This window comes from Pseudoliparis swirei, chromosome 6, assembly GCF_029220125.1.
Source record: "Pseudoliparis swirei isolate HS2019 ecotype Mariana Trench chromosome 6, NWPU_hadal_v1, whole genome shotgun sequence".
NCBI lineage: Eukaryota > Metazoa > Chordata > Actinopteri > Perciformes > Liparidae > Pseudoliparis > Pseudoliparis swirei.
In genome coordinates this window covers 13517713-13541427 of record NC_079393.1, presented here as the reverse complement: position 1 = coordinate 13541427, position 23715 = coordinate 13517713, and the positions used below count along the sequence as shown (strand labels likewise).

At 42.9% G+C, this 23715-nt stretch overlaps 2 protein-coding genes across 2 annotated transcripts in view; both read right to left on the bottom strand.

Annotated features, from left to right (window-relative positions):
• Positions 1-19941, bottom strand: part of slco3a1a (solute carrier organic anion transporter family member 3A1a) — a 35522-nt gene extending 15581 nt beyond the window's left edge. Inside the window, exons 1-2 of the mRNA XM_056415740.1 lie at positions 19215-19941; positions 13836-14292 (exon numbers count right to left, since the gene is read on the bottom strand). Coding sequence (XP_056271715.1) covers positions 13836-14292; positions 19215-19373 — 616 coding nt within the window. The 5' untranslated portion in view covers positions 19374-19941. The remainder of the gene's footprint in view (positions 1-13835; positions 14293-19214) is intronic.
• On the bottom strand, positions 9248-12412 carry LOC130194691 (uncharacterized). Its single transcript, XM_056415742.1, has 2 exons — positions 9760-12412; positions 9248-9683 (listed from the first exon to the last, which is right to left on the bottom strand). The coding sequence occupies exons 1-2, from the start codon at positions 10365-10367 to the stop codon at positions 9455-9457; spliced, it is 837 nt and encodes a 278-aa protein (XP_056271717.1). The 5' UTR covers positions 10368-12412; the 3' UTR covers positions 9248-9454.
• Positions 19942-23715: the final 3774 nt, after the last annotated feature.

The window sequence follows — 23715 nt, the reverse complement described above, 5'->3', positions numbered from 1 at the left end:
TTGAAACATACTATTGAGAACATATTCGCTGACATGCACGTGATGAACACATTTTTTTTATTTTTTTCCATCGTGGACTTTTTTTTGCCTTAGGCGCTCGGGATTTGTCATAGGCGTTCGGGAAAACGGCTTAGGCGCGCACCCACATTTTCTCTATGCAGGAAAAACCCTGCATGTACTTTATGTTTGTTTGTTGACTACCTAAATAGCCCTTTAAATGAATAAAAAAGTTGATATTTCTTATATGTTTGACACAGTGAAAAACAGCCTGGGGTCAAATTGACCCCAAAGAACACCGACATTAAACATTGAATGGGGTCAAATTGACCCGAAAGGCAACAGGAGGGTTAAACATTCTGTTTAGGATGAAGATGTATTAATGTTCCATATGGAAGAAAACTGCTAAATAACTGCTGAGTTGCAGCACCATTGTATAGAAGAATGTATAAATGTATATATCCGTCTTTTGTCATAAATCTCTATGTTCTCACAAAATATACCGAGAATATCGGTAATATGTGATTAATCATGATTAATCCACAAAAACCTGTGATTAACCCGATTAAAAATTTTAATCGTTTCACAGCCCTAATAAGAACATAGAGAATACAGTTATTAAATTAATATTACATTAATATAGCTTCTGCCCTGTAAAAACGATTTTCTTTGCAATGCATTCTCAAGTAATCCAAATGGTTCATTTATATTGTATTAATTATTGATGAGTCTGCAGATTATTCCCCCCCACCTCGATTAATTTTTTTGTCTAAAATGCATGAAAATATAATTTCCTATAGCCAAATAAGTAATTCATATATACAGGACTGTCTCAGAAAATTAGAATATTGTGATAAAGTTCTTTATTTTCTGTAATGCAATTAAAAAAACAAAAATGTCATGCATTCTGGATTCATTACAAATCAACTGAAATATTGCAAGCCTTTTATTATTTTAATATTGCTGATTATGGCTTACAGTTTAAGAAAACTCTAAAATCCTATCTCATAAAATTTTAATATTTCCTCAGACCAAGTAAAAAAAAAGATTTATAACAGCTGAGTGTTTGTCAAGGCTCAGGAAACCCTTGCAGGTGTTTCGAGTTAATTAGACAATTCAAGTGATTTGTTTAATACCCTACTAGTATACTTTTTCATGATATTCTAATATTTAGAGATAGGATATTTGAGTTTTCTTAAACTGTAAGCCATAATCAGCAATAAATCAGAATAAAAGGCTTGCAATATTTCAGTTGATTTGTAATGAATCCAGAATGCATGACATTTTTGTTTTTTTAATTGCATTACAGAAAATAAAGAACTTCATCACAATATTCTAATTTTCTGAGACAGTCCTGTACATCAAATCTTAATATTTCAGAGTCTGCAAAGAGCGGACATTTGGCTTTAGAGTTGACTGAAAAGGTTTTCAATTTAGATTAGATTTTAAAAGTTGATCAACTAATTATTCCTCAATGTATTGGTCCAGAGAAGAAGAAAAAACCCTGAGATGGTTTGTTGGTCCGCCGTATCCTAGTGTTCTTGTTGGCTCGACACAGCAATGACCTAAATAACCAGCCAAAGCTTAAAGGAGGCTCTCAACTCACATTCAAATGCCATTACATCAGGATCATCCTACTTTAACTTCCGCTTACGTCAAACCATCCAAAATGTGACCCCCCCCCCACGTACACATCCGGCTGCGAGCTCACATCAAAACACCGTCTTCTCGTCGGGTCAACCTCCAACTTTCCCCGGAGTAAACAAGTGATGATGCCAAATGGATGTATCAAAAAGTGCAGCTTGAGGACACGTCTGCAGCGATTAGCATTTTGCCCGTGAGGATGAAGGAGTCGTGTTTCCTGCAGAGCAGCGACCAGGCCTCTCAGCGGCTCTCTTCCCCTCGACACCCTGTCACGTTAAGATGAGCTCTGGCTCAATCTAAGCCTCCGAGAGGTCACGGCCTGAAATGGGAGGTCAATGTCGGGCCTCGCTGATGGCTTCATTACATCATATCTAGACTCTAGACTCCCGCTATGAGTCTAGACTACTTAAAACAAAATGATTCCCAAGTAGCAGGACAATAACATGTAACTTTCACTGAGAATCCCGAACACATAGTTTGTTTTTTATTACATCGTCGTCTGTAATTTAAGACAAAACCCAGATGCCAATTATATTTTAATTGGCGTGAATGTTATATTCTTAAAAGCGCACCACGTATTCGAACCGTCCAGCGATTTAAAAACCCCACAAAAAACCTAAACATTTGTTCAATATAATTATTTTTAGTAAAAGAAGCATCTTTTAACAATAGCTTAAATTATTTGATGGATTGATCAATTCGTCGTTGAAAAATCAGCAACTATTTACACGAGTACAAGTCATTTTTCTAAAATATAAAGTATAAATATAATTGTATGTTTCCAGCTTTTTTTTAGGGCCGTGGGGCGCTGGCATCGAGCGAAGGCAGGGTCCAACTCGACACAGAAGGACCGCCCAGACTGGGATCCGAACCTGTGGCCCTCCTGCCGTGAGGCGACAGTGCGAGCCACTACACCACCGTGCATGAAACGGCATATCATATCGAATATATTTTAGTGATAACAAAATTGCTGTAAAATGTTTGTGCATCGTTTCTTATCCTACCTTTCTAGGTAAATAAGTCTAGCTAATCTAAACATGCACAATGTATGTGGTTGAGCCCAGGCGGCCTGTCATCAGGTTCCTCTGCCTTGTAGATCAGTGGCATTAGGCTACGCTAACCTGACATGCAGTAGCTTCATCTTTGAGTCCCATTAACCTGGTGTCATCACACTCCTTGCTATTCCAGGAAGCTGTAAAAGCCCTTATTAACCTCAATGGCATCAGTACTAGTTTGCTCTAACTGAAAGTCGATTTGTTTTAGTTTCATGTCCGACAGATTTAAATCCACATTCTTGATTGATGAACTCATCTTCATTGTTAGTAAACGGCACACGTCATTAAATTGATCAGCCTTTTCATGTGAATCAATGCTGCCAGCTCTTTTCTAGATACATATCATAATATTACCGTATTGCAGGCTTTGACTGCCGTCACAACAATAATGATGTTCTTCCTGTGCCATGAGACTACACCAACAGGGCCGTGAGGCGATGCTGGAAGCAGACTGCCGGCTCTGTTAACACCGGGTCGGCGACAGAGGGGCGCGAAGGACGGATAGATGGCGCGGGTCGGAGTCAGTGGAACAGAGCGAAGGCTTGTCTTTCTGCCCTGCCACAGTGATTTGTTTGTAATCCCGCCTCAGATGTTTGCTCGGAGCCGAGACGCAGCGACCCACAGGCTCCATTGTTGGGCAGTTGGGTGGTAGGATGAAGGCACGGAGGAGAAAGGGCAAAAGTCCAGAGCGTAAACATCTCTCTGATGGAGAGCCGCAGCTGCTCCATGGAAGACGAGGAGCACAGAGAGGTCCGGGACTCTTTGACAGCAGCTGGGAACAGCTTCTTCAGCAGGTGGCTTGGCCTCATGATCAGGGTAGAGATGCCAACAGCCCGTTTCCCTCCTTTCTCCGGGAACATGCGAGAAGCAGGCGCACCGTAGACGGACGATCGGACGACATCAGACCTGCTGCCAAGGATAATGGGGCAGTAATTGTGCTGCATCCTGAGAGGAGAATCGATGGGGAAGGAAACACGTGGGAGGTGTTTTGAAGAATAAAAAAAGTTGACCGCACTTTTAATCGTTGCTATGTAATGCATAAACTGAGGGATTGTGATAACTGACGTGATACCATTAGGTTTACATAGCGATGAAACCACTCTACTGGTCCTTCTGAACTTCTAAAAAGCAGACCATTGGAGAATATAAAGCGGTGCTTCCATGTAAACAGAAAACAAACACCAGACCAAAGAGGGAAAATCAGCCTGAACTTTCATTTGGACCTTTTGGCCAGTTTCTCACGGTTTTATCGTTTATTAGTTTGAGCTGATGTTTTTGTCATTTCAGAAGGTGAAGACGACAGACGGCTAAACGTGGCCGGCCGGCTACCTTCTCCTTTAGTTCGCATGTCTAAGTCTTTTAATCGACAAAGGCAAAAACCATCTCACCTTTCCTTTAGGTTTTTACTGAATGAATGTGATGAAAATATATGAATGGAAACACTGGAAGAACTCAGCTGAACTGTTAACAGGACCACGCTCTGTTTACACATCGCTTCAGTCAACTTTTATTTAATCAAACGGTTAATTATAATTACTGGCCACCTATTGATCAGACTCCATTTAATTAGGCACTGTTTTCCCTCACTCTTCGCCATCAGTGATATGGGGATTAAGTGCTGAACATACCTCGGAGTAATCCTAGAAGCCCAGAGAGCAACCATTTACACACCACTCAATCAATGAGGCGTGGGATTTGTGGAAAAGCCACGAGCACAGCAGGAATTGGGATTTCCTGAGCAAAGTCCTTGTCCAAGGTCAGGTCTTGCCATACAGTTCAAATTGCTCATTTGTTGTATGTCCGAGACAAGAGCTGACCAGAGGCCATTTGTGTGAGTTTTAAACCGCTTGTGCAATTTGAACTGTATGGCGAGACCTATGTCTCGACACGGTGCGTCAAATGCAATACGACAACAATACTAGGATGTTCTACTGCATCCAGTCGGATTTTGCTGACGTTCTGGCTATTCATAACCACAATAAGCATCAAAGTTGAAGGTGCAATGTCACGAGGAAGAAGTATGTCCCAATTAAAACCATATTGCATGCAACTGAATGCACTCTGTAAGGGCAGCTGCGGTATGTACAAACAGGAATACAGCTCCTGTGTGGTTTGAAGATCAGGCAGAGATGAGTGACAGCTGCATCCTTCACAGCAGGACTGAGCATCTCAAACATATCGTAAAAATAAAAACAGCCTCACAACGGACCGTTTCTGTGGCAACGGCTGGCTAATGCTACTGTGTTTATTATCCGTCTCCACCCACCTCTTATCCCCATGCTCCTCCCCCCCCTTGGGTGACCGGAAAAAGATCCCCTTTTTAATCAGCAGTGACAGAGCCTGACCCAGATTGCCTGGAGGCGGCGCCATAGTGGCACGGTGAGCTTTACTGAAGCCACAGGGGATTCACGATGGAGGAAACGGTGCCACAACCATGCTCATATATCGACATATTACCACAATGAGCAGGGCGCCACGTGTGGCACCTTTCAGGCTGCTGGGCCTCGTGGCCAATACTGCAGATGGCTATCTGACAGAAGAAAAACGAAACGCGCTCATGGCACCATCGAGGAGCTTCACCATACGGCTCTGCAGGCCCTGGTGAGACAGACGAGGGTTTCATATCAGTTCTCCAACACTGATCCATTTCCTGTAGAGGTCTGACCTATTTACTGGCTTACAAACTGACACTTTTTCAGTTCCCTCTTTGTCCAGCTGAGGGATGAAAGGTTCATCAGGCCTGAGAAGTTGGCCCATCATCAGTGGAGCTTTAAAAATCCTCTTTGAAGGGTTTCCAGATGCGTCATGCAGAGGCCGGTTTCCTAAAGATATCCGAGTGAACGTCGTGTGTCGGGCAAGTCCAGATTTCTGCTCTTAGACTAGTTAGACAGTTTTACAAAAATAAAGACCTATTGAAAGCCTGATAAGTTATCCACCCTTCCCCCAAGCGAACTCCTCTAAATTCTACTACTTTATATTTGGAACAAGTAAATAGAAATCTGCTAATTTCCTCTATTTTGTGTGGAAGCTGTCAAAATCAAAACAAGATGAGGGATTTTGTGAAAACTTTGGATGTTTATCTTGAACCCGACCAGTCAGACGGCAGCTTACAGACTGTAGCTAAACATACACTGGAATAATTACAGCGTCACTGCAAGACTATCCCACAAAAACAGCAGATTGACTCGGGGCGGTGATTCACTTCTGACAAGCAGCCAGATGACGAGAGCTACTGTCCAGTCTGACACGCAGCACTAATGTGGGCATGGAATAATCAACCAAGTCCACACCCCTCCGAGGTTAACACTCTCATGCTTTGCAACCAAGTCTAAACAAACAAGTCTTCAATCAACTCTTCATCGGCAAACAAATTAGCTCCGTGTGTTCCGCCTCATTCATAGGCAGGACTGAGCAATTACCTCATTGGCTTACAAGGAAGGACAGCGGATTAAAATTAAATAACTTTCCCTGCTCAGATGGAATTGAACTTTAACTTGAGGCAGCCACTCGTCGTCGATCACAATGACTTCCTATTGACCAAAATGAGAGCGCTTTGAAGTGCTGAAGTCGACCTCTGCTCAGCTCCCTTCCTCTCCGGCAGCGTTACGTGACACTCGAGTGTATTTGGGGATAATTACTGATGAGGTTGGAGACAGCAGCAGCATGTTGTTGACCAGTTGGACACAAGATAATCTCAGCGCCTTCCCGCCCCTCTCGGGCCAAGCCGAGGTAACCGCGCAGGGGGAGGGCCTGAAGCACGGGACGCCTCTGGGCCATTCAGCGCGACGCACAGCAGACAGTCGAGCTTCCTGTCGCACGCGGTGCAACGACAAGCCCGCGCGGGTCATTAGAGTCATGCAGAGGAGCAGCGGCTGGCTGATGAACGTTTACTGCAACGCCGGTTACCATCTGGAGAGAAAACAAACTGGTGTTGCGATGCAAACTCAGCATGCAGCTTATGGCAGGGACGGAAAAACCCATTTAGAATCTAATCCTTCAAGATGACATTAACATGCGCCGAGTTTAAGTAGCTTATAGAAACGCCCTACTGCAGCAACTCTTTGGAGGCAGAGCATTTTAGCAGGAACGTCGACGAGTCTCTGGAGGATCCCTCAGAGACCATCGTCACTGCGACGACTGCAATCGGTTTTCAGAACAGGCTTGAAGCTACATTTATAGCAACATACCATGAGGAAAACATACAGAGCTAAGGCATGACAATGGCACACAAAGCAGGGTTTGGCAGCAACATTCAGATATGAAAGGAACACGAGTTTACTCTGCAGGTAGAGGAAGTCATCTCATACCACAACGGAATAAGAGGCCTTTGTGTTTCTCCACAGCTAGTCTGTCATTCCTAGTTTGAGTGAGTGAGTGAGAGTGAGAGTGAGAGAGAGAGAGAGAGAGAGAGAGAGAGAGAGAGAGAGAATGAATGAATGAATGAATGAGTAAATGAGTAAATGAGTAAATGTTAGAATGCTCACAAGTTAAACTGAGATGGTAAAATGACTCGCTACAAAGCAGCATTTCCACCATGAGCCTTTCAGGCTGCTAACAGTAGCATTTAGCTTGAAACGCCTCGGTGTCTACAGACTTCAGCAGCTCCCGTGACCGTCGTGAGCGCAGGACATTCACCTTGCAGCACAATGTTTACTTACAACGCTGTAGCAGCATGAAACTAGAACTACCGCCTCACGGCGTTACGCCTCCACCAACCCGTCAAGTTGCAGTTTACATCCATGTCTGTCCAAAATGTAATGTCATTATTTTATCCTATGAGACATTTGCCATACCGAAATTATGGCAAGACCATATACATTCTTGAGTTATGGCCACAAATGTGTTTTGTGAGGTCACAGTGACTTTTGACCACCAAATTCCAATCAGTTCAGTCCGATTCCCGCCGGGCGTTCCCGAGCTACAGAATCGTGTTCACGGGTCTGATTGGTCCATATGGACGGACAACTTAAACACGATGCTTCAGGCAACATTTATTGCTGATAAAAAAAGGAAATTAAGACTTTAGACAACTTCAGCACCTGTGTGTCTTTTGCCAGTGCAAGAAGCTGAATTAGAGAATGGCACGTTAATTGCGCTTCTCCATTAGCACCCTATTAAATCTGATCATACATTTATTATTTAACAAGCCATGTCCACAGGTCCAAATCTGTAGGAATTTGCAGAAAAACGCACAACACAGATGAATTCATTAATGTCATACTTTCAGTCCCCCCTATATATGTACTTTACCACATGCACCACGTACTGCACATTAGATTTTTAGGACGAAATCCCAGGCTGTTAAAAAGCTTCTGAAACCTGGAGAGAGAGGCGGGTGGAGTCGGTGCCGTCAGATACACGACGCCAGCTCTAAACCCTTCTCCGTGTGTCCTACAGTATATTTATGCTGGGGTCCTTTGGGAAGAGCCGGAATTAGCAGTGGATAGTGAAAGGTCATAGAGCAGTGGGAACAGAGATCCTGTTGACGCAATCTGTCCAATCATATTTATTTCCTTTGGCCAGAGACGAGTGCCTACGTCTAGACTCGGGAAGCGATCCAAAACAGCATGCCATGGAATTTGGAGATGGCATTTAAAACGCTGAAGTACTTCCTTTTAAGAAGGTGTACCACGTAGCAGTACACACTCTGGAAAAAATCCTAAGAATGACGGTGAACATGTCTTAACCAGACAGACAAAAAGTCAGCTTGGCTCGAGTGTGTTTTACAGCCGTTTATACAGCAGTCAGTCATGTCCGCTGCAGTATACACAGTGGAGGCAGGCAGCCGGAGCCTCTGGACCAGTGGTTTTTCACAGGCTTGTGTGGTTTGCATGTGCAGCCCGGCCCACTGAGACCCACCTCATGGCTGGCTGGTTGGCATTCTTGCCTCGCTCTGTAATCATGGCTCTTCTCCAGGCCTCTCGGCTCGCCCTGCAGCGCCATACTCGTAAAGGGCGGGGCCGGCCGCTGCCAAAAGGCACACACTTTCCACCTGGCCATTTTAGTGGGGTCGGATGCATGTGTAATTTTTCTCAGTCATTTCAAATTGGTGTTAAAGTTTGGTTTTCACTTCTAAGTTGAAGTTTAGGGTCTATAGAAAAATTTGAGTCCGAGTGTCAAACACACAGATAAAAAATGGCCTCTAGGGGGCGCCGCAAAATATGTAAACTGCTACAACTTTTGATTAGATTAACCAAATGAGGTATGTATGGATTCAGAATTAAAAGGAGAAACTGGTATGCTAAGCATTTGGTGACCAGAAAAAAATAAATACACTTTTAGCCCAAAATATTACATGGACACAAGCGAAATTATGCTTTTTTAAAGATAGTCTGAAAATATCCTCACAGTTGCTAAGGAATTTTTCTTTTAAATGTTATTTCACAAGTCAAGACTGTGTGGTGATTAAACTGAAATTGAAATGCTCCTCACTCTTCTATTCTATGCCCTAGGAGGCGCCGCAAAATGTAGTAACAGCCATGAACTTTCTATGTATTGATTTAGGATCAGGTGTCTCAACTTTTTTCAGTCAGTCAATCAATCAATCAAGCCAACAAGCCATCATTTTATTCACAAGAAATTTTCACAAAAGAACTTTATATCTGGAAGAAAGTAAATCAATAACAATAAGAAGATAAACAATAGTTTTTCTGGCATTCAAAAAATGAACAGAGGACCATAGGGCTAACATTTATTCTGAGAACTTCACTCTACAATGATAACTATAATTTACTTCTTTGATTTATTCTATGTCAGTCTTAGAAGTTCTGACATGTGCACTTGCACAGACGTGTGCACTTTAACTTCGCCTTCATGCACTTGCACCGAGAACTGGCAGGTCGACTTGTACAAGTACTTGTACAACCACACTTCACATCTAGTTGTAATACGTCTTTGGCAAGTGGTATCGTAGTCCAAATGGGAAGAAGTTTGCTGTCCTCTTCTTTCCACCCATGGTCAGTGGGGTTGTTGTCAGGCATTATAGACCTAAATGAATGAATACATAAATGCATGGATTTTTTGTGATTATATAGTACTCAAATCCATACAGGTGCATACTTACATGTGGGCTGTTGTCCAGATGCTTGCTTGGAAGACACTCCTTTTGAGATGTAGATCCAAAGCATCCATTGTTGGGGGGATTCTTTCAACATCCCTCGTCTTCTGTGAGAATAGCCTCATTCGAAGAAGATCAACATCATTTTCCTCATTTGATTCACTGGAGTACAGCCTACAGACAAAGTTTACTGCAACTTCTTTCAGCCTGGGAGAGGTTTGGAATGGAGTCTCAATGATGGTTGCGAACTCCTCTGTCAAGTGTGGAACGTCGTGCATCAATTTGCAGCAGGATCGCTTACCCCTGAACTTGAAAGAAGATGTGCTGTCTGATCCCGTGAATGCGTGGAAGAGAGCCATGGCTTTACATGTTTCTGTGCCCAGTTTTGTGGCGAGAGTGTTCAGGGAGATCATTCTTGATGTCTTTCCAGTTTTGAAGCAGATCCAGATTTCTGCAGTTGCATTCAAAGCCTTGATATGATGGAAATTACTCAGCAGGATTACGACAACATCTGTGTCTCCAGTATAGACCATCCCAACTGATGCTGTTTGGAGGGCATGGAGAAGATGCACTAGGACACGAGTGTCAGCTTCCTCGTGGTTGCAGCGATCCATTGGAGGACTGTTTCCAACATGATGGACGCAATCATCTGCTGTTATGTAGACATCTTTGTCATCTGGGAACTGTCCATTTGTTACAAGCGCAGTTGACAGGAATGAAAACAGTTCTGTCTTATTATCCTCATTTGCCAGAAATGCCTGCCAATCTCTTGGGACTTTGGCAGTGCCAGAGATGCGTTGTCGGGTGCCTGATCCTCGCTTTTCTCTTGTTCCTCCTTTGATTGTCAAAGCACGATACTGGTCCCAGACGATGTCCACTCGTTTTGATCTTTTCAGGTCACGTTGAACTCTTGGGCAGAACACCTTGTCGAAGTAGGACTCAAAGGTCTTCCCTTGGACAGTCGTGCCAGGCAGTGAATGGATAAGTGCTCCACCATCAATGACAATGAAATCATAAAGATCTGGTGCAACTATCTCCTCACTGTCAGATATTCCTCCACTCTTAGGATTCCCCAGGATGTAAAACAACAAATCTGATTTCGTACAGGAGTTGAGGGATCCTTCGCATGACAATGCAGGTGGGTATGGCGAAGACTCGTGGCAGAAAAAATCTTCCAAATTCCCACTCCGGCTTTCCAGCACAATGAAAGCTTTCCCATAAAGTATGTTTGTGCTATAGGGATATTCTGAACACCAATCTTAAATCCAGTCGAGTCATTACACAGCCTTTATTTACAATAACTTTAAAAATCATGTTTCATAGCAACTTTGAGGACATTTCCAGACTTTATCTCCAAAAAAAGCATAATTTCGCTTGTGTCCATGTAATATTTTGGGATAAAAGTGTATTTATTTTTATCTGGTCACCAAATGCTTGGTATACCTGTTTCTCCTTTTAATTCTGAATCCATACATACCTCATATGTTAAAATTGGATAATCTAATCAAAAGTTGTAGCAGTTTACATATTTTGCGGCGCCCCCTAGAGGCCATTTTTCATCTGTGTGTTTGACACTCGGACTCAAATTTTTCTGTAGACCCTAAACTTCAACTTGGAAGTGAAAACCAAACTTTAACACGAATTTGAAATGACTGAGCCTTATACGACCCCACTATTTGGCTCGGCCTCTAATTTGAACAATAACACCTCATCACCAGGTGAAAATGTGCTCTGAAAACGGCAGCAGGCAACAGTTGTGGGAAAAATAGCAGATTCAATTACACTTGATGCCATGTATCGGGGTTAAACACGACGTTCTTCACCTGGGCTGAACTTAATATTATGCGATATCAGATCATTAAAGGGAATCAAAGCAACATGAATACTGTCACCTCTGTCTCACATCGAGTGCTTGGAAAGGTTTCAACTCTTAAAGCTGTGCAAGAGTCTGCATGCCAAATTGCATGAATATTTACACACTTGTAATACGGCAGTATGAAAATAAGAGCCTCAAGGAAGTTTTCCTTCTGTCTGCAGCCGTTATCAGACGCTCGCCAGGTTCCTAGTCTCAGATTCCTAAAGATGTTACCCTCTCTAATTTTTCATAAACGTCTTCTTTAAATAACTAAAAAAATTCCCCTTAAAATCTTCTACAAAAACGTGTCTGTAGAGACCAAATAAAACCACTACAAAGGGTACATTCATTGTCATGTGTCAATGTCACTATAACGCTACATTAATCTCATCTTTATTTAGTATCGATGTCATGCTTTGGGACTTTTTCCCGAGGAGTATTTATAGTGAAATAAAAATAAGACCGAAGACAAAGCCTACAGAACGTGTGCAAAACATACAGGAAATAAGCAAACATTTGGCCAAGACAAAGACTTAATGTTCCATGACATAAGAGCAGTTGTAACAATGTGAACTCATCTTCATTGTGAACTTGTTGACGCAAACCGATGAATTTCCAAATAAATTACCAGTATGTGAAAGCAAATCTCAGAGAGTCAGACAATCTCCTCCATTGATGCAGAGCGGGCGCATGACAGGCCTGCAGCAGAAGGATTAGGACGCTCAGCTGAGCGGCTCAATGCCACATTGTTCCTCGCTGCTCACCGCTTGTTTTTCCTGCAACTCTCCTTGCAGCTTATCAGAGGAGGACAGAACCAAATCCCGGCTCCCTTATGACTGCCCAACTTCAATCAATCGCTCGCCGTCCACCTCCCACTGGAAGCTGCTTTCAACCCACTGCGATGCTGCCAAAAGGCCACCGCCTTTTCAAACAAAGCTTGAGGTGCTTTTCGTAAAAACAGCTCATGTTTGGGACAAATAAACACAATGAACGGCAATTAAGAACATCAGCTTTGGGCTCGAGATTACAGAGCACTGTCCGCAGGTCACATCTGTATTTGAGTGACAAAAGGCATTCACACTGATGTGAATGTATCATCAGAGAAGGGGTGAGTGCCAGCCTGAACTCATCCTCTATTCAGGCTCTCCTTGTCTCTGCGCCACGCTGAGAACAAACAGCACACACTATGCAGACACACCTCATCTCCTCCATCAAAGGCTGAACAGGCAGGGCCCCGTCAAAACAAGGTAACCTCCTGTTACATGCGTTTGCAGCCAACTTCTCAACTCAAAACATTTGAATCAAAAAGATTTACGATGCAGGATCGGTAGCCGGTGAAAGTTACTGTTTGAACTGCTTTGACGATATAAATGCTGATTTGCTTCCATGCCAAAAGATAGATGAGACGATTGATATCCTCTCATGTCCCGAGAGTGGCATCGATCTTGTTTGTTGTTGTTGCAAGAAAGCAAATAAACACATTTCACAAGTGATGTTACATATGTTGCCCTTCTCCGTGCAGATGATATTTTACATTCACATCTTTCACTGGGCGGTTGTTCCTGTAACATATGACAGATCCATAGAAGTGAAAGACCTCCGTGGCTTCATGAGCCCAGCATTAAAGCTTCCTTCGGCATACTGAAATGGAAAATATACATATCCCCTAAACAGCCATTGTGTATTCAGAACTTTGCACAGAAAGCACTTTGAATGCACCTTTAAACCTCGAAGAAGCCACATCAGCAGCTTCTTGCCTTGGAGATGGGATTGAGCAAAGCAGAGACATTCAACCCACATCTGGCCACTGAAACTGCTGGAATGGAGATTTTAAAAAAGCGCCCAGATTTGCTCACCTGGCACTCACGTGATCAGGTCTGTTCTCGGCACAGTGTGCAGCAGAAGAGCACACACACACACACACACACACTGTGTGGACTCAAAGTGTGCAAACATTGCACCTGACGAACACACACATTCATGGCTGTCGTTACACTTTGCCGGTTTGAGTTGCCTTGGGAGATGTGCTGCAGCAAATAGATTTTTAATTTCCAGTGTGATAATCATGTTACCTTGAACATTGCTTATCTTGAACAGCTAAAGATGATCAAACCATCCTTCAGCAGAGGGATATCTGACTTTGATATATATCTTTTTTCCCAACAGATTATGTATAATTTGGATTTTTTTTACATTTTGTTCACACAGTTTTAAGAAAGTGGCTCACCTATATAGAGAGATGAGTCTTTCTTCTTCACGTGATCATCAATGTAGGCCACCCCCAGAGGCTGCACTGGTGTGGCTCCAATACCCAGCAGGACCTGGGCTCCAATCAGCAGCAGGTACATCATGTTGGTGTTGGTCCTGTTGTTGCACACTGCGTCTTCAGCCTGCTGGGCGTCGGCGCTGCTGGTGTTGGAGCAAACGTCCCGACCCACCTCAGTCCTCCACATTTTCCCGATCTCATACTGCTTCGTCAGAAACTCGGGCAGAGCTGAGAGAAGGGCGCCGAGCGCCATGATGATGCCCCCGCAGCCGATCAGACGGGGCCGGTGGGCTTTGGCCCCGAAGTAGCTGACAAACAGGATCAGAGCCAGGTTCCCGATCTCGAAGCTGCTGGCTATCACGCCTACGTCAGCACTTTGCAGGTTGAACCGCCGCTCCAGGGTCGTCAACACACTCACCTGAAAACAACAGGACACAACTTCAATCCAGAGCCATGAAAACTTACAACACAAGTACAACACCAAGAATGTTGGAATCTGACGTCGCCAAATGAAAAACAATAATTCATCGTATGATCTATCAATGTAGAGCATCATAAGAACTGTAACTCCATGACTCCATTCACACCTAGCATTAACATGCAGCCTGTGTCTGGATGTACCATCCGGGTAAAGAAACATTGTGACCGGAACGCGATCAGATCTGCTCTGATCTCAGCCAGGAAAATTGGGCCTATAATCCTGGAGCGGCCGTGCATGTGTTCATCAGAAGTTCTAATATGAAGCTTTTCATTGGAATATCCTGAACAACAAGATGTTCCACACAGCGGCTCCTCCCTGGAAACAAGCCTGTTTTTGATTAGCCGGGCACAGCAACATTCAGCTGAACAGCTCATCACTTCTCCCTTTCACCAGCTGTCATCTACCCAAGAGCTGGAGCCTCCCAGCACCTCCCAGCACACAGTTGCTGATACCTGAAGTTCAAAATATTTTTAAGTTCAAGACTTTATGATCCATCTGTTATAAAGCAGAGCCGTGTTGCTCTGTGTGGGAACAGTTTCTCTGCCATGTGAACCACAGAGTCACATTGAAATAGTTATGAAGCTATTTTCAGATCGGTCCCAAACTGCCCTTGAAAGGGCATCACCATTTTCCATTTCCTCACTGGCGCCATCAGAGTTTTGACGAAGCACAACCATAAAAAAAATTGCAAACACAAACTTCTCTCTGAAAAAAGAAAGAAAGCGTGTATTCACTGCTTGGTGAATCAACTTGTGGTTCAGCTGTTGGAAAATGCTCAGTTGGGTTAATTTAATGTAAACAGTTGATGTGGATTAGATCAGAATGTGTTTAAAAGGGGAAATGACCTTTGAGACGTCATGCAGGCCGAATGCGGTGGTGACTCATCAAACGTAATTGTTTTCTTCCCACAAACTTTGCTACATATTAGATCTCATAAGTAACAGTTTCCTTTATTGTCATTTTTCCTCCCACTTTTTGTTGCATTCAGTACGTGTTATCCACTTTTGACGTCAGTGTCAACACTTTGTATCTTTTTGCCTTTTCCATTATGTTTGAGTTTTACACACTGCAATCTCTTGAGAGTTTAAAGTTTTTACTAATTCCCTTTGCTAAAAACCTTTACTCTTCAGTCCCTACTGATACCACAAATGCTATCCGACATTGCTCATTACAGTATTTCCCCTTCAGGTCAATAGTTAACGCACAACCGGCGAGTAAGTGATGACATGTTGTAAAATAAACAAACACTGGACAGCCCGTCTGCTTTGTAATGACTTCTGAGAAGCAGAAATGACAGCAGGTCGTTCCGCAGCTGCTCTGGGAACAGCTGCAGTGACTCCTTCGCTACACTTCAAAGACTGGGGAGGATGATCGCTGGCGGCGGTTCGGGCCAGCGTCCTTTTGGTGACGTTGAGCTGATGGAAAACTTCAGGCTGAGTCACGATGTCCCCACGGGTGGCTCTCTCCCACTAAATGTGACCATACTGGACAGGCAGCATTTACACCAATCATCCTTCTCTTAGAAACGATGCCGGGCCCCAACGACCCGTTGACACTGGAGCTCCTTTCGGCTCGACACAGACGGTGACACTGTAGCAACAATTAGAGCAGCGCAATCAAAGCCCATCCAATCAGCTGCGCAGTGGAAACACTCTGGATGAGTTGAGCCCTCGTCTCCAGGTTCAACATGTTTATGCACTTCCAGTCCGACTCAAACAGTCTTCCAGGAGGAATACACCAAGAACAAATTATATAGGAAAAGTCGAGTGGATTGCATTCTGGTCAGTGGTCACAGCTACACTCTCTCCAGATAACTCAAACTGGGGAAATGTTTAATCTGTTGCATGGCAACAAAACAAACATCGTCATGTTGTGGAACACCGCGTCACCCAACAGAAGGACAAGTCTTATCCAAACACAAGGGATCCTAACTTAAGCAGACTTTGTTTTGGTACCGACGGGGTCGGTGTTACCAGCTAGCTGCTAAGATGCAGCTAAATGCCAACATCCACTTCATCACATTAAGGTTTAGCGCCGACATGAACATGTAGGACTGGTGCTATTCGTGAAGGCAGCAGTCAGTGTCACCTTCTTGCCACATTTTCTAAAGAGTGAACTTTTTCAGTTAATGCATGTTTGTGCAGAAAGAAATGCATCACATACAGTGAAGATGATTTTGAATAAATTGCATATTTATTGATGCTTAACACCCAAAATAATTTGGACTGTTCTTAAAACACAATTATCACTTTTGATTTTTAAACGTATGCCACGTTCTCAACGGCACCTGACGCTTGATACTCCGTTAATGCCCGTAAGGCAATAATAAATGACCTGGGTGATAGACATTTTTATATTGACATGTCGGTAATAACTTTAACGAATGAAGAAATAAAATGCTAATCACAGCGCTTAATGCTGATATCTCTTTATGCGTTTTTAAATGACAATGGGGTTTTGTGAAACTATTTGGGCTCCTCCCACAAAGCTCAGCTGATTCAGTGCTACTGCAGTCTGACATATGCTCAGCGAGACTAACACAGTTCAGGTTCAGGTGTGAGTTGCACTCTGCAGCTTGAGCTCTGCTATGGCAGAATTGGTTCTTATCGGGGATTTTAAATAAACCTGCAGACACAGAAGTCTCAAATGAAGCTTCTCGGGGCTTCATTGATTGTATAAACGGCAATTAAAATCTGATGGAGTTACTGCAGTGAAGTGTGATGGAAACATCTGTCCCTGTAGCTTTATTATTGGGTAAAATGAAACCGCTTAGAAAACTGTAATTTGTGTAAAACCTCATCAATGGCACGATGGTTCTGGGATCAGCTAGATCTCGATCCAAAGATTATCTTTATTATTGCCGCATGATTGAATCATGTCAAATCAGTAATAAATGCCAAAAATAACGTTGCAGTGCCCACGGTGGCATGTTTGCCCTTTTGGCTAGAAAAAGGTCAAACATGATAAAGGAGACAAATAGTAAATTACCATAATATCTGTACATAGTTTTCTGTTGCTGGACTTATCTTTTCTGATCTACATACACCTATTTACTAAAGGTGTATAGTATACCTATTGATCGTAGTTGTTCTGTAGTGATAGTGCCGAATACAGAACCACAATCAAAGTATTAGCTGTAAATAAAGGAATTGAATCGCTTGCTCGTGTGATACCTCCTGCAATTCTGAGAAATAAATGTCCAATTGAGCTGAAACAACCAAATAGTCGATCGACAGGAAAATAATCTAATAATTGAGTAATCATTTCAGTCATTCATTAAGTAGAAGAACATTTCTTTGTTCCATAGTCATACATCTTAGTAAACTAAATACCTTTTGGTTTTAGACTTCTGTGTGGACAAAAATTGTTTTACTATGGGCTCCGGTGATGGCGATTAGCATTTTTGTTTACAATTTAGACAAAATGATAATCAACTAATCTAAATAATCAGCAGACTTTCTGAAGAAAACCCAAAATTAATGTGGAAACAATGCCACTTCAATCTGTAATTCTGGGGTACTCGTCCGTGCAGGTGGGCTGAGCATTCACTGACAGCCAGGCTGCTCGGAGGAGGGACGCCCAGCATGTTGCTCGGTGTCTTGTACAGTAAGCAGCTCACAGAACGTAATGGGGTCCATGATAGCTGAGTTTTGGCCATTCACTGTCAGCAAGCACTCTTAAGTCACATCATCCAATCAGAGACAGCCTGTCGGTCAACGCCAGTTTACCAGATTGTCACCAAACATCTTACCTACAACCATGTAAATGAGCTCTGCTGTGTTGACGAACAAAAGTATGGCAGAAAGCATCATGTGGTCTTTCATAAGTAAACAAATGAAAAGCATCACCTGCTTTATTGTTCAAACGGTTGAACAGGTGTCCAAAGCTGATGCAATATAAAAAAGCAGAACAAATGCCCCTGTTAAATAAACAATAAAGAGGAAGTCCTCTTTTGGAAATCATCCTAACTGACTCAGAGCTGCCGTCGCTGCTCTGAGCTGCGGGATGCTTGATGCTCAGCAGGTCCTCTAACAGAGAAGATAAGATGTTCCACTCCTAATATGGCCCCTGCATTCAGGCTTTAGTCTATTAATTGCAACTTGCAAGCAAGCTGAGAAAACTGTTATTCTTGGAGAGTAAACACGCAAAACTTAACGTGGTCATCTGAGGCCGCGGAGCTCCTTTGGGACCCTTACAGGAATATTTGGGAGCACTTCAGAGCCTTGTCCCACAAAATCTATATTAGAGTCTCTGAACAAAATATGTCTACGTGTTGATGTTATCAAAGCAACCGCAACACAAAAATACACATGTTGAGGGTTTATAAGAGGGCACATTAAAAAAGATCTTATTTGTAATAACCCACTGATTATTAAGTGTAATTCAAATTGTAAATTAAAAGTAAGTAAAACAAAACAAAAAAGAAAGGAGGAAGTAAGAGGCATGGGAGGGGGTCCTTGACCTTGAATGACATTTTGGGTAAAATTAGCCCACTATTGCCTTTCTGAATATGAGAACATGACCAATATCAATGCCACGCAAAGCTGTCTGGTCAGTCCTAGCTGCTGCTGCCTGGACGACTGAAAAAAGGGCTCAGTTTGAATTGTGACAGCCTAATAGATAAATATAAAGCCTATAAAGATAAACGACCATGGCACAAAAGCAACATTGTATGTTCTCACAACTATTACACACAAGGCACAGCCGGGCAGCATTGCATGAGTCCTGCAGGCTGTCAGTTACAGTAAAGGAATCCCGCTATGACTTGCGACGTGTCACTTCGTCTATGCCCGAAACCTCGAAAGCGAAACCTGGAGGACACGAGCGAGTCCTGCGCGATGAGCGCGGCTTGTACTCACCAGGTAAGCTCCCACGGTGCCCTGGGCCAGCATGAGGGCGCATTCCGATATCAAAAATATCTTGATATTAGAGAAGCATGAGGGGTTTTTGCGCAGGCCGTCTCCTTCCAGCATGTCTCCGCCGCTCCGGTCCGAGTCTCGCTGCTTCTTCACCTGCATCCTCGCCTCACTTTATCCACACGGCAACGCGAGAAACCGAAAACACACAGAAGAAGAGAGGCCGCGGGGGAAGACACCGGCAGGTACAGGCTTTCGCTTCTGCCACCTGAAGACTACATTCGCGGTGCTCCTCGTCGCTAATTCGTCTTCATACACGCCGTCAAGCTACGAAACACACGTCCAAACTCCGCGGGGCTTTTGCCGGCAATCTGCGTCTAAACATTGCCTCGTCGTCGACGCGCAGGAACACGTGAACTCCCTGAAGGTGTTTGCGAAGGCAAAAGTGAAGTAAGCGCGCGCAAATCTCTGTCAAATCGCATGTTTCCGTCGCTGGAGTTTCGTGGCTCCCGGTGAGCAGGTTCCTCTTCTTCTAACTCCTGCCGATCCGGACTGACCTGGTCCTTCACGCGCAGTGGCTGCTCTCCGTCCTCTCTCCGCGCTCCCACCTCCCTCTGTCCTCTGTCGGCACGTGCACGGCCCTAGAGGCGCTGCGTGGCAGCGGCATCACAGGTCTGCTCAACTTGAAGAATCACTCCAGTAGTCCCATGCGGCCCCGTGTGTGCGCGTGCTCCTTAAAGTGACACTGCTATTTTCTGATGTATAATTTGCCCACAATAAAGCTATGTTGTTTTTATTGGGATGATTGTTGAGTCTCAGGGATGCGACTAAAGACTATTTTAGCTGAAACTAGCTGAGGCTAAATTGATCACAAATGTTCAACTAATTATTTGCCAACTGTTTTGATAACTGCTTTATCTGTTAAGTGGTTTATCTAGAAATATGGCAAACATGCTGTTGCTTAATATAGGCTGCTCCAGTGTAAGACTTTGCTGCATTAACCTGCCAGGTGGTTTGACAAACAACAATTTGAGAAGCCCTCATTAACTGTTTGAAAAGGGAAGGCACTATTAAAAAAAAGAACACTTGGTTGGTGATTTGATGAACCATCTGTCGGTAAAGAAGGCAACAATAGGTTTTCCTTTTAGAAAAGGCCTTCAGTGCCGTTTTTGCTCTTTTGATGAAGAGATGCTCTGTTTTCTTTGATATAACTGATACTGTTGCAGCACCTACACTAATGTCTTAAAAACACCATTGTTCCTCCAGATTCCTCTCTGTGTTGTCTCGTACACACTTAACCACCCTGTAGCTGCCAGTAGCTCCTCACTCTGATTGGTCCGTGCTCTGCATTACCGAACACAAACACAATACTTAACAAGATGGATTTTCAATTCACATTCGATCCGGCGATTGAAATTCCGAGAATCCAGCTGCCAACGAAGGTATTGTATTATTTTATTGTAGATGGAATAGCATCTCCATTAACAAGTCAAACCTGACGATGCATGAAGTGAAAACAATGTATACTTAGTGTGCAGACGGTATCAGAGCGAACTAACTTATTTTCCTCATTGGCAGCCTTAATGTTACTTTTTGAATCAATCTATTTATCTATAAAATGTGGGACTCGTTCATTACAAGTTCCCAGAGTCCAGGATGATATTCAGCTGTCATGCTTTTTACCAACAGTCCAACACTCAAAGATGCAAAACAAACATTTCGCACACATATTTTGGAAGCTTGAAAGATTGAATGTGTATTTTTGAAAAATATACTTATTTGCATTCTTGTTAATTTCCATAATGTGCCATATCTTTATGCTAAGCTAACCAGCTGCTGGCTGTAGCTTTATATTTATTGTACGGACGTGGTATCGATCTGCTCATCTAAACTGGCTAGAAAGTTACTATTTCTCAAAACGATTCATTTTAAAACAATCAATCATGAATGAAAATAGTTGCTCATTAATCAAATTATCCCTGCAGCTCTTGTCCTTTAACATGACTTTGGTGAAGTTATACCAGCAAATGTGATGTTTGCACAATATGCTTCCAACATGTATTATGGGATTATCGTGGTGTCAGCGTGTCTGGGATGAGGTATTGCGTTGGTTATGATGTAATGAAACCACGTAATTTAATGATGATGACGGGGTGGAACAGCTCAGGATGATAAACAAATCTTGTGTAAAGGCTGCGAGGTCTTTCTGCAGCTGTTTGCTCTGTTTTGAAAACAGCCGCAGCAGCATGAGGACATGTAAAGGTCAAGGAGATGAGCTAGTTATGTTTTTGAACCAAACTGAACATTTAAAAACTGGTCAAAACAACAACTTAACATGTAAGACGGTTTATAAGGTTATTATTATATCTTTCAGATCAAGGCTATAAGAGCTGAATTGATTAGTTGATGAACAATTTAGTCAATTGACAGAATATTAAGTGGCAACTGCTTACGTCAGTTTACAAGCAAGGTTTTCTTTTTGTGTCTCTTTATGTATAGCGTTGTAAACTAAATATTTTGAGGTTTCAGACAAATCCCGACAAATGGGGACACCACCGTAGACTGATTAATTGTGACGCACCTTTTTCAGTATTTCTGACATTTTATAGACTAATATATTAATTGTAGAAACACTAGTACTCCTTGGTTAATTTCTTTTATTGCCTTGTTTGACCTGTTGATTAAGATACTCAATCCTAGTATCTAAGTTCCATCATAAATGCAGTTAATAGGATTATATAGAGGTTAAATCTGTTTTCGTATCTTTTTGCCATTTGAGTTAGTTTAGTTAACCAAGACACATGTAATCACAAAACAACATAGATTTAGTGACATTTGTAGTGCAACATTTCTTATATCAATATCAAGCTGATTCTTTGGTAGTTATACAATATAACTGTATGACATTCCTGTTGTCCATTCGACTCACAGTTCGCCTCTCAGTAAACCAGAGGACCTGAAACCGTCTCATGTTAGAACAACCAAAGAACCCGCTATAAAAACGAGAATTGATCACTGCAGGATTTAATCAATCGTAGACTCTCCCTCCCTCTCGACCAGCACACACTCCCTCACAGAAATTCTTCCGACGCTTTTGCTTGCTGCTCTGCTTAACCTGCTGGGAGAAGCAACACGTTGACCGTCAAGCTGAAAGTTTTATAAAACCCACTGAAGCTGAAGTATGTAAAGATTGGAATATATAGAAACAGCCTTATGAGAAATGTAAATCTAGTGTGGTCTGAGCCACATGTTCATTTCAAATTGTATGAAACCAACCTAAATCATTAGTTCAGAGACCCTGTAACCTGCAATAGAAACTGCACAGGTGTATGTAATTACTCTGATTAGAACTGTAGGCAATTTGTATCTGTGGAAACGTGCTCAGTGAGTTGAATAGAGACAGAGTTGCAGATGTCCCCACGTCAAGTCTGAATTTGTGAGCGTGACACAATAACTACTCTTGACATTTGCAGGTAACAGACAGACAAGGAGCGACGGTCCAGAGCCTGTAGGAGGAATCCTGTGTTGCACCAAAGTGCTGTGAACAGTGAAAAATCAGACACAGGATTTTTGTTTTGGTTTATGGCTCCTTTAACAAACTGAAACTGAAATAAATAAACTCAAAGAATTCATAACAATAATGGTATACTTGTCCCGTCTCACCTTTTAAACTGAAACAAAAAGTTTTCAATAAGCTGGCTATCATGACCTTGATTATTAAAGGACAGTTCTTACCATTTTAGTCTTTGAGCCACACAGTCCTGAGGTGATCAAGGTCCAAGTGAAAACACCTGTGTGGCTGGTTCACAGGTGTGTGGAAGCTTTACAATTAATCAGTGCACTGCAGTACTCCATCACATGCTGATGGCCTCCCGTGGCCTGAGGCACAGCAGTTCTCTTATCAGGTCCATTCTCGTAAACACAATATCCCAGGAACACCTTGAGGAAATTTGGCACAAACTGATTACATTTTAGAGGTCAAAGGTCACTGTAACCTCACAAACACATTTCTATCCAGAACTCAAGAATTATTTTGCTACTCATGAAAATGTCATGTCTAAATGTATAAAATGATGAAGTGATGACATTTTGGACCGACATGGATGTAAACTGCAACTTGACAGACGCAATCAACCGCAAGGTGGTAATTCTAGTTTCCTCTTCAGATTCATAACCATAGATAATTTAGAGGCCAGTATTTCACGAGAAAAAACAAGAAATGCCCAAATGAATCCCTCAATACATGTGGTTGAACATAAATGTTTTCTTGAGGTGTGCTGGTGGCCTACGGTGGTTGAGAGTTATACCATGCCACCACAACAACCCCAGTTTGCTTTGACTCCAGTGGGACCATCCCAACACTGACAAACCGTAATTGGCTTTGCTCGCGCCTTCAACCTGCAGTCGGGAGGCTTCAGTGGGACGAGGAGAGCTCAGTCAGGAGCAGAGCTTCCCCCCGCTCCGCCGCTCTGGAGACCCAGGCGCTCATGCTGTGCCTGCTGGA

Excerpts from the sequence above, each read along its gene's own strand:
- LOC130194691 (XM_056415742.1), bottom strand. The coding sequence starts at position 10,367 with ATGGATCGCTGCAACCACGAGGAAGCTGACACTCGTGTCCTAGTGCAT. Across the intron at positions 9,684-9,759 it reads ATCTGGACAACAGCCCACAT|GTCTATAATGCCTGACAACA; the intron begins GTAAGTATGCAC and ends TCATTCATTTAG.